The following is a 16359-nucleotide window of genomic DNA, read 5'->3' as shown; positions in this document are numbered from 1 at the left end:
CTCTTACAGTCCAGTCCAATCCTTGTCTGAAGAGTTGGCTTTGGGAATGGTTCCAGTCTTGGGCTAACAGAAGGTCTGGGGACCATGACCTCCGGTGTCCTTTTAGTCTTAGTCAGACCATTAAGTCTAGTCTTTTTATGAGAATTTGAGGTCTGCATCCCACGGCTCTCCTACTCCCTCAGGGATTCTCTGTTGTGTTCCCTTTCAGGGCAGTCATCAGTTGTAGCCAGGCACCATCTAGTTCTTCTGGTCTCAGGCTGATGTATTCTCTGATTTATGTGGCCCTTTCTGTCTCTTGGCCTCATAATTACCTTGTATCTTTGGTGGTCTTCATTCTCCTTTGTTCCAGGTAGGTTGAGACTGGTTGATGCATCTTAGATGGCTGCTTCCTAAGCTTTAAGATCCCAGACACCACTCTCCAAAGTGGGATGCAGAATGTTTTCTTAATAGCTTTTATTATGCCAGTTGACCTAGATGTTCCCTGAATCCATGGTCCTCAAACCCCCGCTCCTGCTACACTGGCCTTTGAAGCGTTTGGTTTATTCAGGAAACTTCTTTGCTTTTGGTTTAGTCCAGTAATGCTGACCTCTCCTGTATTGTGTGTTGTCTTCCCTTCACTTAAATTAGTTCTTGTCTACTATCTAATTAATGAATGTCTGTCTCCCCCTCTTCCTCCCCAGTCTCGTAACCATCAAAGAATATTTTCTTCTGTGTTTCAACTATTTCTTGAGTTCTTATAATAGTGGCCTCATACAATATTTGTCCTTTTGCAGCTGACTAATTTCACTCAGCATAATGCCTTCCAGATTCCTCCAAGTTACGAGATGTTTCACAGATTCATCATTGTTCTTTATCAATGCATAGTATTCCATTGTGTCACTGTACCATAATTTATTCATCCATTCATCCATTGGTGGGCACCTTGATTGCTTCCATCTTTTTGCTGTTGTAAACAGCACTGCAGTGAACATGGGTGTGCATATATCTGTTCATGTAAAGGCTCTTATTTCTCTAGGATTTATTCCAAGGAGTGGGATTGCTGGATCGTATGGTAGTTCTATTTCTAGCTTTTTAAGGAAGCGCCAAATTGATTTCCAAAGTAGTTATACCATTTTACATTCCCACCAGCAGTGTATAAGTGTTTCAGTCTCTCCACAACCTCTCTAACATTTATTATTTTGTGTTTTTTGAATTAATGCCAGCCTTGTTGGAGTGAGATGGAGTCTCATTGTAGTTTTGATTTGCATTGCTCTAATGGCTAATGATTGTGAGCATTTCCTCATGTATCTGTTAGCTACCTGAATGTAGTCTTTAGTGAAGTGCCTGTTCATATCCTTTGCACATTTTTTAATTGGGTTATTTGTCTTTTTGTTGTTGAGTTTTTGCAGTACCATTCAGATTTTAGAGATAAGACGCTGATTGGAAATGTCACAGCTAAAAACTTTTTTCCGGTCTATATGTAATCTTGTCACTCTTTTGGTAAAGTCTTTGGGTGAGCATACATATTTGATTTTTAGGAGCTCCCAGTTATCTAGTTTCTCTTCTGGTGTTTGTGCATTACTAGTAACGTTTCGTATACTATTTGTGCCGTGTAGTAAGGCTCCTAGCATTGTCCCTATTTTTTCTTCCATGATGTTTATCATTTTAGATTTTATATTTAGGTCTTTGATCCATCTTGAGTTAGTTTTTGTGCATGGTGTGAGGTATGGGTCTTGTTTCATTTCTTTGCAGGTGGATATCCAGTTATGCCAGCACCATTTGTTTAAAAATAAATAAATAAATAAAGAGACCATTTTTTCCCCGTTTAATTGACTTTGGGCCTTTGTCAAATATCAGCTGCTTATAAGTGGATGGATTTCTGCCTGGATCCAATTATTATTACATAATTATGCTGTTATTTAATATCTGCTATATGTTTAACTTCTCTCGTATTGTCTGCTCTTTCCCCAGCACAGTATTAGACACATAGTTGGCATGCAGTAAATATTTGCTGAACGAATGACTAAAGCATGTCCACTGAATTTAGCAATAAGTGGTCACTGTTAATATGGGTGAGAGTTTCAGAGAAATAGTGGGGGTGGAAGCCAGATTGCAGTGGATTGGTAAATGGGAAGTGAGGAAATTAGGGCAGTAATGTGTAGACAGCTTTCCGGGAAAGGAACAAGCCAGAGTACTGCTCAAGGAGAAAATGGTATCCAGAGTTTTTTTAATGTGAAAGACTTGAACTTATTTAAATACTGATGGGAAAAAGCCAGTGGAGAGGGAGTAGGGGGGAAATGTGTGTGTAGGGGGGTGACAACTGAAAGGGCAGATCTTCTGAGAGGTGGGAGAGGATGGAATCCAGAAAGGGCGTGCCCTGCTCAACAGTCGAGCCTTTGTGCCGGAGACTCTGGGGAGTCTGACCCAGAATTCAGATAACCTGGACTCTGGGTGTACCAGCTAAGATTATGCAGTAGACAGAGAAAAGACGTCAAGAACCTGAACTGGGGGCTGGGGTGACAGACGGGGGATTGGAGAGGTAGTTGGAAGGCAGAACCAGGTGGATCTGCTTAATAGTTAGATATGGAGGATGTAAGAGGAGGGTAAAAGGGGTCTTGATTTTGTTCTCCTAGTGCTTAGCACAGAGCAGATGCTAACTAGGTGTTGACTGAATGATTTTGAGTTTCTCGGGACCGGAGAAAGCAGGGCAGGCTTTGGGGAGTGTGGCAATATCAGGTTACCTTGAATATCCTCGTGGTGGAAAGTTCCGATACTTCTTGAGTTTTGGAAACAGCCAAAAGTCAGTCAGAGCCAAGCTGTTGCATTGTTGAATAAGTGGGTGGTCAGGTTAGAGAATATTCCTTTTGGGTTAAGAAGTAAAAACAAGAAGTGAGGTGTGTCTCTGATGAGATTTGCTGGGGGTGGAGTAGGGCGTGGCAGCTCATAAACTGACTCTAAAGCCCTTTTATGTAAGAGTTCCAAAAATGTTGCAAACAGGTACCTCCAGGCCTGGGGAGAGTCCATTGAATATCTGTGTGGTGGTGTGTCCTTTAAAAACCCTCTCACTATTTCATTATCTCTTCTGTTGTCTGTAACTTGACCTGAGCCTGGCTTGAGTCAGTCAGTTTCTCAGGCTTTCTGCCTTGGAGTCTGTGAGGATGATGGTCCATGCTCTGGCCACTACCACCCTGACACCCCCAAAACAAAAAGATCTCTCTTGAGAGTTTGAGAATTTCAGATCCAGGAGAAATGCGTGATGGTTATCTGTATCTTGTCACTGTGGAGCTAGAGGAGAGGAGCAGCCGGGTTGAGGGGCTATCTTAAAGTCCTCTGCCAGCTTGTTGAACGCTCCCCAGGGTACGAGGAAGGCAGCTGTCTGTGCGCCAGCCACCCTGGAATGCTGCTGAGCAGTCATGAAGTGCCCTGAGCCGTGCATCGTCTATTCATGGCCACTGTGTCTGTGAAACAGAGTTCAGTGACTGTCACTGTCCCTGTTTCCAGTCTGGAGTTATCCAGAAAGAACAAAGCTGCATTCAGGGCATGCACAAGAGTCTTAAAACAAGCTTGTCCCACTTTCTAGGGGCGAGTCAGGTACCATGGCTTGATCTTAGCTTCCTTCTTTATTTTAAGAAGTTGGCATCTGAGCCATGCCAGGAGAATTATATTTTGTCCCAAGCATCTCCCTTTTCAAGGGACATGGAGAAACTGTGCTTTTGCCCATGCTAATCCTTCCACCTGCCCAGCCCTTCCCCATCCTTTCTCAGTCTTTGGTAAACGTTCTCCATCTTTCAAGGCTCAGCTCCAGTGTCTGCTTCCTCTTCAAAGACTTTTCTGGTTCCCCTAATTGGAGTTAGCGGAAATCAACAAGGTGGAGTGGAAGGAGCATGGGCTTTAGAATGAACCAGACCTGAGTTTGAATGCCAGATTTGCAACCTGACCTATCTTCCTCCCACGCCTGCCCCCAAGTTTTGGTTCCCTCATCCATTAAAGGAGTATAATAACATCATATCTCAGAGCGTTCTCCATGCTGACATATAGTGACAATAGTGTGTCTCAAAGCATTCCCCATGCTGACATATAATAATACCTACCTCACAGGATTGTTTTGAGAATTAAATGAGATTAAGTCTATAACAGCACGTAGCACAGTTCTTGGCATATAGGAGGTGTTCAATAAAGGTTTGTTTTTTCTATACCCATAACTGTTCTTTCTCTGAAGCACTTTGCTTCTATCCCTGAAATAATATCTAAGTGAAAAACTACACTATGGAAGAGTGGTTCTTTCCCAGTGGATTTGCTTCTTGAGGAAGAGCTCCTTTGAGGCCAGGGATGATGTTATCCAACAGTCTCCAGTGTAGAGCTTTGCATCGAGAGGACCCATGATGTTGGTTGAATGAATGAGCTCCTCAACTAGATGATAGACAATCTGAAAACCAGGGCTTTTGAGAAATAGTAAAAAAAATAACATGTTTAACCCAGAGAAGTGTCTGGGGCTAGCTAGGAATAGTCGTTAGCAAGAGTTGACATTAAAAAGCTATAAGCAAGGGCTAAAAGTTCTAAGAAAAGGCAGGTTTTGTCTCAGTAGAAAAAAAGAACCAGCTTTTTGAAAAAAAGGAACGAAACTGTTGTTGAAGCCATGAATTCCCTGGCCCTGGAGAGGCTGGAGAAGTGCTTATCGGGGATCTCGTGGAGGAGAGAGTTGGCCTTCTAGCACAGGCAGATGAGATTCCTTCAATATGAGATTCTGTCACTTAGTCTTATATTACATGGTAGGAATCCTGCCCCTTTGCCCCATGCTTCTTTGGGCCTCAACCTCTTGGTTTTGTGTGCAGGTAAAGATGCCTGGAGGTGTCGGGGTTGTGGGGACCATGTTGCTCCCAGCCAGAGGTGGTACAGGACTGTCAACGAAGCCTGGCACAGCTCTTGCTTTCGGTAAGTGGGCCTATCCTCCTGTCTTTTCCAGTGCACTATAGGCCAGGCCCTAGTTCATGTTTGGGAAAATACAGAAACAAGCTTCTGACTTGAGAATTTCAATCTCATTTGAGGGAAAGGACGAGCTGAGGAAGAATACTGGGCACACCTCGTATGTGGCCTCTATGAGGCCAGGTTAACATGGCCCTCAAGTGGGGAGGAGCCACAAATGGGCCAGGTACAACTGGAGGCAGGATGGGGAAATGGGAGAAGCCCTGCCCAGGGTTGCTCCCCACCCCCACATACACTGCTGTCAAGTCTATTCCGTGACCACAGGACCACACAGGGTTTCTAAGGCTGTAAATCTCTACAGAAGCAGATTGCCACAGCATCTTCCATGGAGCCACTGGTGGTTTCGAACTTTTGACCTTTCGGTTAGAAGTCAGTAGCTTTAACCACTGCACCACCAGGGCTCCTTAGGGTTGCCCAGCACCCTCATTTTATAGGTGAGGAAACCAGGGCCCAGAAAAGGTGACTTTCCCATGGCTGCACTACTGATAATGCAGGCACCTCAAGGGCTGTTTGCAGCTAGCCCTTCTTCACGGCAGGGTACTTCCCTGGATTCCTCCTTTTTGTTATTTACTTTATTATAGAGCTTAGATTATTGTTTTGAGGCAGCCTGGTGTAGTGAAAAGAACACAGAATTTTAAGTCAGATTTGTTCCTGCCATCTGAGTCTCCCTTTCCTCATCTGGAAAAAAAGAAATGCTGATAATCTCATGGACCTGATAAGGTTGAATGAAATGGTATATGCAAAGCACCCGACACATGGTAGGTGCCACTGAATGGTTATCCCTTTTCCCCACAAGACTGGAATCCTCAAGGGTAGGAGCTTATCTTTGTATTTTCTGGAACATAAAACAGTGCCTGGCCCGTAGTCATTCAGTGTCTGCGGAATGAATGGGGCTGTTCACTCTGGAGGCTGGGTGGGCATGTCTGGCCCCAGTGGACTGAAGTGGTGGGGCTGTGCTTCTGTCCTGAGACTGAGACAGAACTGTAGACAGGCACCATGGGCCATGGATTCCAGCTCCCACACACAGCTCTTATCCTGAAGCATCCCCTATGCTTATAGCAAGCAATTTGGTTTGACCTTTAAGCTCTTGCCTCTCCCTGGGAGCTACATGGGGAGTTGGTCTGGAGAGATTTGGCCTCTGAGAGGGGGATTGGAGAGGAATGAGCATTGTTCTGCCCTTTCAGCTCTAACTCTGAACTCTGCTTTCTTCTCTGTGGATCTGGCTGCCTTGGTTCCTCCTCCTTTATTCCTGAAGAAGTTGATTCTGCCTTTTTTGTGTGGTTTCGTATGATAAGATCAGGCATGTCAGAACCATAAGGGATCTTATAGATCAAACCTTCGTTTATCCCTTTGATTTTACATCTGAAGTTGGTGGGCAGGATCAGAGAGCAACTCTTTGAGTTCCCAGACCTGGTCTTGCGTTAGCATTCAACCCAGATAGTCACATTTGTTCCTGGTGTTTTCCTGCTCCTATGTTTTTGTTTTTTTTCCCTATCTAAAATAAGCCAGGAGGGGGTAAAACAACCTAGTCTTTGGAACTTGTGCGTTTTCCTTGAATTAAAGAACTTCAGTACTAGAAGGAACCATCTAGTATACAGTATAACCCTTGCACATCAAGGATGAAAGGCCTGAAACCAAAAGGACTTGCTCAGGGTCACGCAGACAGGCCGTGGACGGCAAGAGCTGGACTTAGAACTGCGATCTTAACTCGTTTGTAGGTCTGGTCGGATGCTAGCTTGCTGGAGAGCGCTGCGGTGTGTGTATGTGTGCACCTGCACCTTGATCACCGGGCCTTTCCTCTGAGGCACTTCTGGATGGATTTGAACCGTCAACCTTTCAGTGTGTAGCCGAGCGCTTAAGTGTTTGTACCACCCTTTACCGTGGTGTTTAAGAACTGCAGACTATGGAATGAGACTGCCTGTTTTCAAATTCCGGCTTTGTATCTTATTAACTCGCCTTTGGTGACTTCTTTGTGCTTCTGTAAAATGGAGATAATAATACTACTCATCCCACAAGGTTATTGGGGAGGATTAAATGAAATAACCTATATAAAATGCCTGGCATAGTGCCTGAAACGTATTAGTTGCCGTCAAGTTAATTCCGACTCATGGTGACCTCAAGTGTGCAGAATAGAACTACTCCATAGGGTTTTCATGGCTGTGACCTTTCAGAACGAGATCACCAGTACTGTCTTTTGAGATGGCTCTGGATAGGTTCAAACCACCAACCTTTCAGCTAGTAGACAAGCACTTAACCATTTGCATTACCCAGGGAATGCAAACTCCTAATAGTCAGTAGCTGTTGTTCTTCTGCAGTGTTTTATCTATATGCACCTCCAATTATCTCTCTTATCACATACTCATTGGTCATCTGACGCAGAGCCTCAGAGATTTAGGGTAACTGTGAACTCCTCTGGCACAATTAAAGCAAAGATCATGCCTGTAGGAGAGGTAGGGCATCAGCTCAATCTGCAGCTTCACCTAGCAGACAGAGACTGTTGAAGGAGCCCATCTCCTGACTTGTGAACTTGCCCACAGAAGGTCCAAGTAGATGACATGGTACCCTCAGGTGGAGCCTGGTAATTAACCCCTGGGAGATTGGCTGTTTTTTGGAGTCAGTCTGACCTTCGCCCACATTGGAGGAAGATCTTCAGGTTTGGTAAGGACTGTATTTGTTTGACCCCAGAGGTAACCTGGGTTAGGAGGAGCTTGGGGCATCAGCCTGAACGGTCTAAAGATTTCCTCTACCGCAGCTCCTTTGTGACTCTGACAAGGTTAGAGCGTCTGGGTATAGCTTGCTGGAAACAGGACCCTTCCCTTTCCGTGAAGAAATTCATCCTTCATGGCCCCCTTCCAGCCTTGCCCTTATCCAGCTAGGCTCCAGTTACGGTAAAGGAAATGGCTTTGCTTCTCCCCTGCCCCCACACCTTTGTTTTCCTAGTCACAGGGTGGGGCTGGATGTTGAATAGAGAAATTGCTGGGGTTCCACCCAAACTCCTCCCCTTGCCTCCTCCTTACACTACCCCATCCCCCTGTCTGGAGCCACATCCATAATCCTGCCTTTGATAGCCTTCTGCCCAGTTCTCAGGTGCTCAGTGCAATGGGAAACCATCTAAGGCAGGAGCCTGGAACTATATAGTGCAGGCCAGCTGACAAACCTCCTGGAAAAGTAGCCTAGTCCTTAACTATGCTGGTGCAGTTGGGCACCTTGCCAGGATCCTTCTGATCTGCTACACCCGTGGCTAGCCAGCCCTCCTGTTTCCTCTCCCCAGCCTTCCTGACAGGCCTGTTTGGACTATGAGTACCTGTGGCCTTCCTGTTCCTTGAGCAGTGCCGTTTACTGTACAGCTGGGACCATTCTCTCTGATGCTGTCTGGCCTGGCCCCCTCTCACTGGGGTGGCCAGGAAAGCAGCTGGAGTGTCCATTGTTTATAGCTGAGGATAAACTGTATAGATGTGAATGGTGACCTGGCCTTTTGGCACATCTGCAAACCTGAAGAGCCTCGACAGGTTTTCTGACGATGGTCCCTTCGCCCTCATTGGTGGTACTTTGCCGAGGAGGAGGGAAAAGCTGCCCTGTTAGTCTTTATGGCCCAACCAGGGTCTGTACTGCTTGACCTGATTCCTAACATCATTTTCAGAGGGAAACTCCACCACTGTTAAGGCTCCTAGGAGCTGTTCCATGCCTCCTTTCTCAGGATTGGGAGCACAAACTGTTTGTGATATCTCTTTTGAGAAGTAATTGCCAATGACTGTGCTCTGAAAATGGGCTCTAGCAGATAGAAGGCTGTGGTCACTTCATCAGGCAACAGTCTATTTCCGCTAAATTTGTGACTACAGGAAGGCTGGTGAAGAAATGACACACGTAGCAGCCAGAGACTGTGATGTAATAGGCTAACTGACAACGGGGTATTTTCTGTGATGCTGAAACCCGTATTTTCTCACCCCACCCCCAACTCAACAAGCATGTTAGAATTACAGTAATAGGTGCTGTTTGTGGAGTGGTTGCTATGTGCCAGACACTGCCCTGAGCATTTCACATGCATAATCTCATTTAACCCCTATAACAGCCCAGTAAATGTATTACTGGTATTCCCTAGTTTACAGATAGGAAAGTGGAGGTTACTTGCTCAGAGTCACAGAGCTTGTAAGTAGCATACCTGGGATTTGAACCCAGGAATTCTGACTCTTTGCTTACAATAGTCTCTTTGCCTTCCTGAATGTGGGCAAGTCATTTAACTTCAGTGAGACTCAGTAAAAACGCTGCCACACACTGGTGATATCAGATAACATTGAATGGTATTGACTCAAAGGCTTCATAAACTCTATGAAGTGTCAATAAAAGTGCTCTTCAGTTTCTCCTGGGTCCCCATCTCCTGGTGTGGAAGTCGCTGGAGCAACCCTGCCACCTGCTGTTCTACTGTTGATGTTGCTGCTGCAGTTCTTGACCCAAGCTTTTGATTCTGCCTGTGTCTTTCTCCGGAAAGTGTTTGCTCATTTGTCCAGTTTATCTCTAAGGAAACAGGCAGCCAGCGTCATTAAGGCTGGCTGTTGGACATGGGGCGGAGGCCTGCTTGCCAGAGGAGGGAAAGGACAGCTGCCTAGTCCTTCCTCTGCTCCAGCGAGGTACTCCAACATGACAGAGTGGGACTCCTAGGATGTAGCAGCAGCATGTGGTCTTCAGTGTGCCCTGATCCTACTCTGTTCTTTAGGAATAGAGGACTGAGACCACGTAGAAGCCCTACAGCTCTATCCAGGGCAGAAATGAAGAGATGTCGGGTAGGGCCAAGAATGAATGACTGATATTTATTAAGGGAGCTTCACTAAGATGATCTGATTCAGTCCTCACAATAACCCTCTGACCCCCATTTTATACTAAAGCAGTAGGAGGCCCAGAAAGGCAAAGTAATTTGCCCAGGGTCACACAACGCTGATATTTGAATTCAGGTCTTTCTGGCTCACCAGAGGGTCCTCTTTCTACTGACACTCCCAGGAAAGTCTCAGTGGAAACTTGGAGCCAGAAGACCTGGGTTTGAGACTTAGCTGAGCCAGTCACTGCATAACTGTGTAACTATGGGCAAGTTCCTTAGAAACTGTGAGCCTCAGTTTCTCTGGAAACATTAGGATGGTATAATGGTGAAGGGTTAACAGAAGTACATGGCAGCATTGTGCTTCTTACATAGTTACTGTCCACATATAATTTTGACCATCATTTGCTATATTAAGGGCACTGTTAGGGATACAGAGTTGATATACTAGCCTGGTCCCCTAACTGGCTCCCTCAGACAGCTGGCAACAGGTAATAAAATGGAGAGTCCTAAAGTGGACTCCAGCCTGGCTTCCATTAAGTCACTTCCCTGAAACAACTTTCCCTTAGAAGTGTTCCAGAGAACAGTCTTGTCGGTCAGGCCACTGGGGACTCTTCAGTCCTAGTCTTACATGTTTGAGAGAACTGCATTAGAGATAGTAGATAAAGTGAATAAGAGTTTGGAGTCACATGCTTGGGTTTACATCCCAGCATCACCACTGACCAGCCACCTGATATTGAGTCAGCTGTTAAACCTCTTTGCCAATTTGTGCATCTATAAAAGGTAGAAACAATGGCTCCCACATCAAAAGATTGTTAAAAACAACCAAAACTCACTGTCTTCGAGTCAATTCTGACTCTTAGAGGCCCTATAGGACAGAGTAGAACTGCCCCATAGGGTTCCCAAGGCTGTGACTTTTCCGGAAGCAGACTGCTACGTGTTTCTTCCTCTGAGTGGCTTGTGGGTTCGAGCTCCCGACCTTTCGGTTAGCAGCCAAGAGCTTAACCACTGTGCCACCAGGGCTCCTTCAAAAGATCGTTAGGCAGGTTAAATCTGATGTGTAGCCAAAGCCCTTAGCGTAGTCCCCTGGCTACAGTTAGGAGTTAATACTAAAAAACAAAACAAAACAAAACCCATTGCCATCGAGTCGATTCCAGCTCATAGTATAGATGATTCATTGTGAGTGTGTTTGTCAGTCTTGAAACCTTCTCTTCCCTTGGCTTCCATGACATTCCATACTCTCCTGATTTTCCTTCCACCTCTCTTGCAGTGCCAGTTTGCTTACCTCCTCTATCCACTGCTGAGATATTGTCATTTCTAAAGATGCGCGCTCTGTTTTCTCAGTAGGCAGTCTCACCCACGTCTGTGGCTTCAGTTGTCCTCTACACACTGATGAGCCGATATAAATATCCCCAGCCCGAAACTCTTCACTGAGCTCTAGACCCATATATCCTGCTGTCAACTTGACATGTCCATTTGTGTGTCTTACAGGCACCTTAGACAACAGCTCTGGACTTTTGCTCTTCTCCCCAAAACTGGCTCCTCTCCCACTGTAACTTACCCTTTGAATGGCACCACCACCTACCCACTGCCCAAGCCAGAAACCTGGAGTTCTGTTTGATACTTCTTCTCTCTCATCCTCCATATCCAAGCCTGGCAGGTTTATGTCCAGATGATATTTTGAACACATGCACTTCTTTACAGTTCTCTCACCACCACCTGTTCCAACTTACCATCATCTCTCATGTGGACTACTGCAGTAGCCTTCTGTCTCCCCACAGTCACTCTGGCACCCCACAGTCCATTCTCCACAGACCAGCCTGCATGAGTGATCTTTATATGTATATGTATGTATGATATATATATATATATATATATATATGATTGCATCTCTCCTTACTTTTACACTTCCATGATTTTCCAGTGTTCTTGGGTAAAGGCCAACTACAGAGTTCCCTGTGGTGTGGCCTCCCCCGTCTCCATAGCCTCCTGTTCTCTGTACTCCAGCCTCAGTGCTCTTCACAGGGCCCAAAATGCACCCTCTTCCCCCTTGACAGGGGCTTTGTTCATGCTGTCCCCTCTGTTGGGAATGCCCCCTCTCTCTTTTTGTCTAATTAGTTAGGCAAAAATAATTTTTCACCCTTCAGATGTTTACCTGGATATCTCAGCAAAATACTTATCCTTGCCCCTGAAAACTAGGTCGCATCCCCCATTTTATGCTTTCATAGACCTTTCCTTGAAGCCTTTTTTTGGAGTTTTAATTTCACATTCATTCATGTGATCATCTCCTTAATGACATCTAAGACCTCTAATAGTCCGTAAGCATAACTAGCTCAGGGGCCATGGGACTTTTTGCCCCTCATTGTGTCCCCATTGAACACATAGTTGGCATGGGAGGGATATTTCTTGAATGAATTTCCAGAGCTGGTCAAGAGGTATGATGTAAGTGAGGCCTTCCCCCGCCCTTCCCCTTTCCCACAGCCTTCCCTTATAGCCACCAAGGCTGCAGTTACTGTAAATGGCAGGGAACGATCAGTTCCGGTCATTGGTCATTTTGGCAGATTGCCTGCAAGTGTAGAGGTGATAAGTTAAAGCTTTGTCTTCTGCCCCCCAAAGAACAACCCCACAATGAGGAGCAGATAGGGAGGCTTCCCAGGAGTCCTCTCCAGCAGCAAGTCTTGAGCTCTGCTTCTCTGTAAGTACAGCCCAAACAGGAAAAGGCCCTGGTGTACCTTCTGGAGGGAAACCCTGGCGACGTAGTGGTTAAGTGCTACGGCTGCTAACCGAAGGGTCGGCAGTTCAAATCCGCCAGGCGCTCCTTGGAAACTCTATGGGGCAGTTCTACCCTGTCCTATAGGGTTGCTATGAGTCGGAATCGACTCGACGGCACTGGGTTTGGTTTTTTTGGTTTACCTTCTGGAGAGAGTTGATAGAAAAGTGAGTTCAGCCACTCCAGCCCAAACTAGTTGTGTAAAAAATTGACCTAAAATCTGAAAAATTCCAATGTCAACGGTAAGTGGGTTTTTTTTGGTTTGTTTTTAATTTGAGAAAACTTTGAAGCTTTATGGCTGGCATTAGCTATAGATGCCCATGAAGTATAGACTGGAAAAAATGTAATACATAGTACCTTTTACTTATAGGTGATATATGGAGTTGGGAGGTGGTAGATAGATTGGCGACTCTCAAAGAACTTGGAAATGAAGTTTGTCCTCATTGAGTTAAACTAACCTATATTCAGTGAGAGCAGTATTGTGTAGCAGTTAAGGGTACAGTCTCTAGAACCAGATGGCTTGGGTTCAAACCCTGGTTCTGCCATTTATTAGCTATACATCTTGAGCAAGTTACTTAACCTTTCCATGCTTCATTTCCTCATTTATAAAATGGAGATATTAACACTGCCTACCTCCTAGTGTTATTGTAAGGGTTTAATGAGTGAAATCATGTCAAGCACTAGGAACAAGATCTTGGCCAAAGTGTGCACTTGTGAGCATAAGTCACTTGTTATTAGCTACTAGGGAGGCAGATGTCTCTCAGGGCTGAATTATATGTGAATTGGTGATTGTTACATATCTAATTATCAAACAATATCATTAATATCACACACCAGTAAAATTTTGCTGAAGATAATTCAAAAACGGTTGCAGCAGTACCTCTACAGGGAACTGCCAGAAATTCAAGCCAGGTTCAGAAGAGGATGTGAAACGAGGGATGTCATTGCTGATGTCAGATGGATCTTGGCTGAAAGCAGAGACTACCAGAAAGATGTTTACCTGTGTTTTACAGACTGTGCAAAGCATTTGACTGTGTGGATCATAACAAATTATGGATAACATTGCAAAAGAATGGGAATTCCAGAACACTTAATTGTGCTCTTGTGGAACCTGTACACAGACCAAGAGGCAGTCATTTGAACAGAACGAAGCCGTACTGCGTAGTTTAAAATCAGGAAAGGTGTGTGTCAGGGTTGTATTGTTTCACCATACTTATTCAGTCTGTTTGCTAAGCAAATAATCTGAGAAGCTGGATTGTATGAAAAAGAACAGGGCAGCAGGATTGGAGGAAGACTCATCAACAACCTGCTTTATGCATATGAGACAACCTTCCTTGTTGAAAGCGAAAAGGACTTGAAGCACTTACTGATGAAGATCAAAGACTACAACCTTCAGTACGGATTATACCTCAACATAAAACAAAAATCTTCACAACTGGACCAGTAAGCAAAATCATGATAAACAGAGAAAAGATTGAAGTTGTCAAGGATTTCATTTTACTTGGATCCACGATCAGTGCCCATGGAAGCAGCAGTCAGGAAATCAAACGATGGATTGCATTGGGCAGATCTGCTACAAAAGACCTCTTTAAAGTGTTAAAAAGTGAAGATGTCGCTTGGAGGACTAAAGTGTGCCTGTCCCAAGCCATGGTATTTTCAGTCACTTCAACGTGCATGCAAAAGCTGGGCAATGAGTAAGGAAGACTGAAGAAGAATTAATGCCATTGAATTACGGTATTAACAAAGAATATTGAATATACCACGGGCTGCCAGAAGAACGAACCAGTTTGTCTTGGAAGAAGTATAACCAGAATGCTCCTTAGAAGAAAGAATGGGAAGACTTCGTCTCACATATTTTGGATATGTTATCAGGAGGAACCATGCTTGGTAAAGTAAGTGAAAAAGAGGAAGACCCTCAATGAGATGGATTGACACAGTGGCTGCAACAATGGGCTTAAACATAGCAATGATTGTGATGATGGCGCAGAACCTGGCAGTATTTCGTTCTGTTGTGCATAGGGTCATTATGAGTTGCACCCAACTTGATGGCATCTAACAACAACACATATCTAAAGAAGTGATGATTTTTTTCAATTAAAAAAATTAGTTTAAAATCAGTAGAATAAATAATGAGTCAACAGCAGTGGAACAGAAATTGAAAAGTCAGTGAGACAAAATCAGTGGTGTGTCTAGGGTAAAGATGCTGAATCTAGGTTTGGTCACCAGAAGAGGGTTCTCTGTTGCAGGCAGGGCTGGTTCGGCTGGTGCACACACCACTACCAGGATGAAACTTCTCTAGTGGCTGGTCATTTCCCTTTATTTAAGTCCATGCTCACAGAGCAACCTTTTGATTCATAGTTCAGCTTCTTGGAGCCCTTGATAACGGGAAAAGTCTAAGGACATGGGTGTTCTGGTTTCTATTGTAAATTCATAAATGGACAGTGGGGTTGATAAATGGTTAGGATGGAAGCATCGTAGAATATCTACACCTCTCTGGTACATACAGCGTTGCTGTGAGTTGGAATCAACTCAATGGCAGTGGGTTTCTTTTGGTACTAAGAAGTCCTGTTTCTGGACCTACAAGGCCAAAAACCAGATCCGATTAGGATCCTTCACCAAGGTGATTCCTGCCTGGGAGAGGTCTCTGAATGGTTGCCGGCCAACCTTCTGACCACAATTCTTCCTTTCGGCATCGACCCACTGGTGAGAAATTTTTTGCTCACATAACTCCTTTTTACAGAGGAAGAAATTGAAGCCCACAGAAGTATAATGGTTTGCTGCTTAAGATCACATAACAAGCTAGTTGTTAGCCAGGGAACGTGTTTAGGTCTTCTCTGCCAGACCAGGGCTCTTATGGCACTGCTAGAAGATTTGCTCAGGTGTCCGATGCAGCCAAGAGAAGAAAATGTGTGTGAAGAGAGCATTTTACACTGAGTGTTAAGCATTGAATCTTCTGATATTAGTATCATGGAGCAACACTGGAACGATTATCTACAGGGGGTTGCAATCCTACTCTTAGGTGCCTATGGCCCTTATAGACAAATCTCAGCTGTTAAAATGAATAGCTCAGTAGAGATGTGGCCTAAGGACAGAGACACAGTTGGGCTCTTGGTGCACACTTCTTGGCTAGCAGACTCCATGGGGATGAATCCTCAGCCAGCCATTCAGGGAGACAGACTGGCAACTGAAGACCAGCGCTCTCTTTCGCGTTTTTCAGGCTTTATGTTCATTTATTCATTGGGAACCTCTGCTTGCTTAAAAACCTCTGGTAACTCTTCACTTTCAGTGGGCTATTCTTTAGCCTGGTGGACATGGCCCTTGGTGGTCTGCCTCCTGCCCTCTCCCACCACCCTAACCTCCTCTCTGGCTACTCCCCTCACATGCCCTGTGCTGCATCTTACGGACCTGCTCACTGTTGCCTGAGCACAGTGTTCCCTGTTATGCCTCAGTGCATTTGCACATGTTGTGCAATTCAGTGATATATCCCGTCCTCGACGGAGGAACCCCCCAAGTTCACCCTACCCTTCCCCACCGTGCAAAGGAGGCTATTTCTCCATTTGTATTACCCTCCTCATGCCAGTTAGAGCCCTGTTAGTATTTGTTTATACAATTAGCATCACTCTTAAAGGATGAAACTTTCTAAGGGTGGAGCCATATCTAGTTTGTCTTTGTATCCCAGAGCTTAGCAGAGTATCTGTTGGGCGATAGTGTCTTTGTTGAATGACCACCTTCCTCTTTGGGGCACTTGTATAAAGCCTTTCCAGGACACGTCATAAATAACTCTTTGCTCTACAATATCCTCCCAGGCAAGAGCTTTACT

The 16359-nt window shown here is 44.9% G+C and overlaps 1 protein-coding gene across 8 annotated transcripts in view; it reads left to right on the top strand.

The window, feature by feature from the left end:
- Positions 1–16359, top strand: part of LIMK2 (LIM domain kinase 2) — a 65410-nt gene that overhangs the window by 10283 nt on the left and 38768 nt on the right. For 2 of the 8 annotated variants that reach the window (XM_003419134.4, XM_064272467.1), the window contains exon 2: positions 4812–4911. The exons of 1 other annotated variant lie outside the window; for it this stretch is intronic. In XM_003419134.4, coding sequence (XP_003419182.1) covers positions 4812–4911 — 100 coding nt within the window. Of the gene's footprint in view, positions 1–4811; positions 4912–7499; positions 7621–12248; positions 12465–16359 lie in introns of those variants that run through there. 5 more of the 8 variants (XM_064272464.1, XM_064272463.1, XM_064272466.1 and 2 more) reach the window with 4 other exon arrangements.

The sequence above is a fragment of the Loxodonta africana genome, chromosome 19, assembly GCF_030014295.1.
Source record: "Loxodonta africana isolate mLoxAfr1 chromosome 19, mLoxAfr1.hap2, whole genome shotgun sequence".
Lineage (NCBI taxonomy): Eukaryota > Metazoa > Chordata > Mammalia > Proboscidea > Elephantidae > Loxodonta > Loxodonta africana.
The sequence above is the reverse complement of the archived record's forward strand: the minus strand, read 5'-3'. Positions and strand labels throughout refer to the sequence as shown.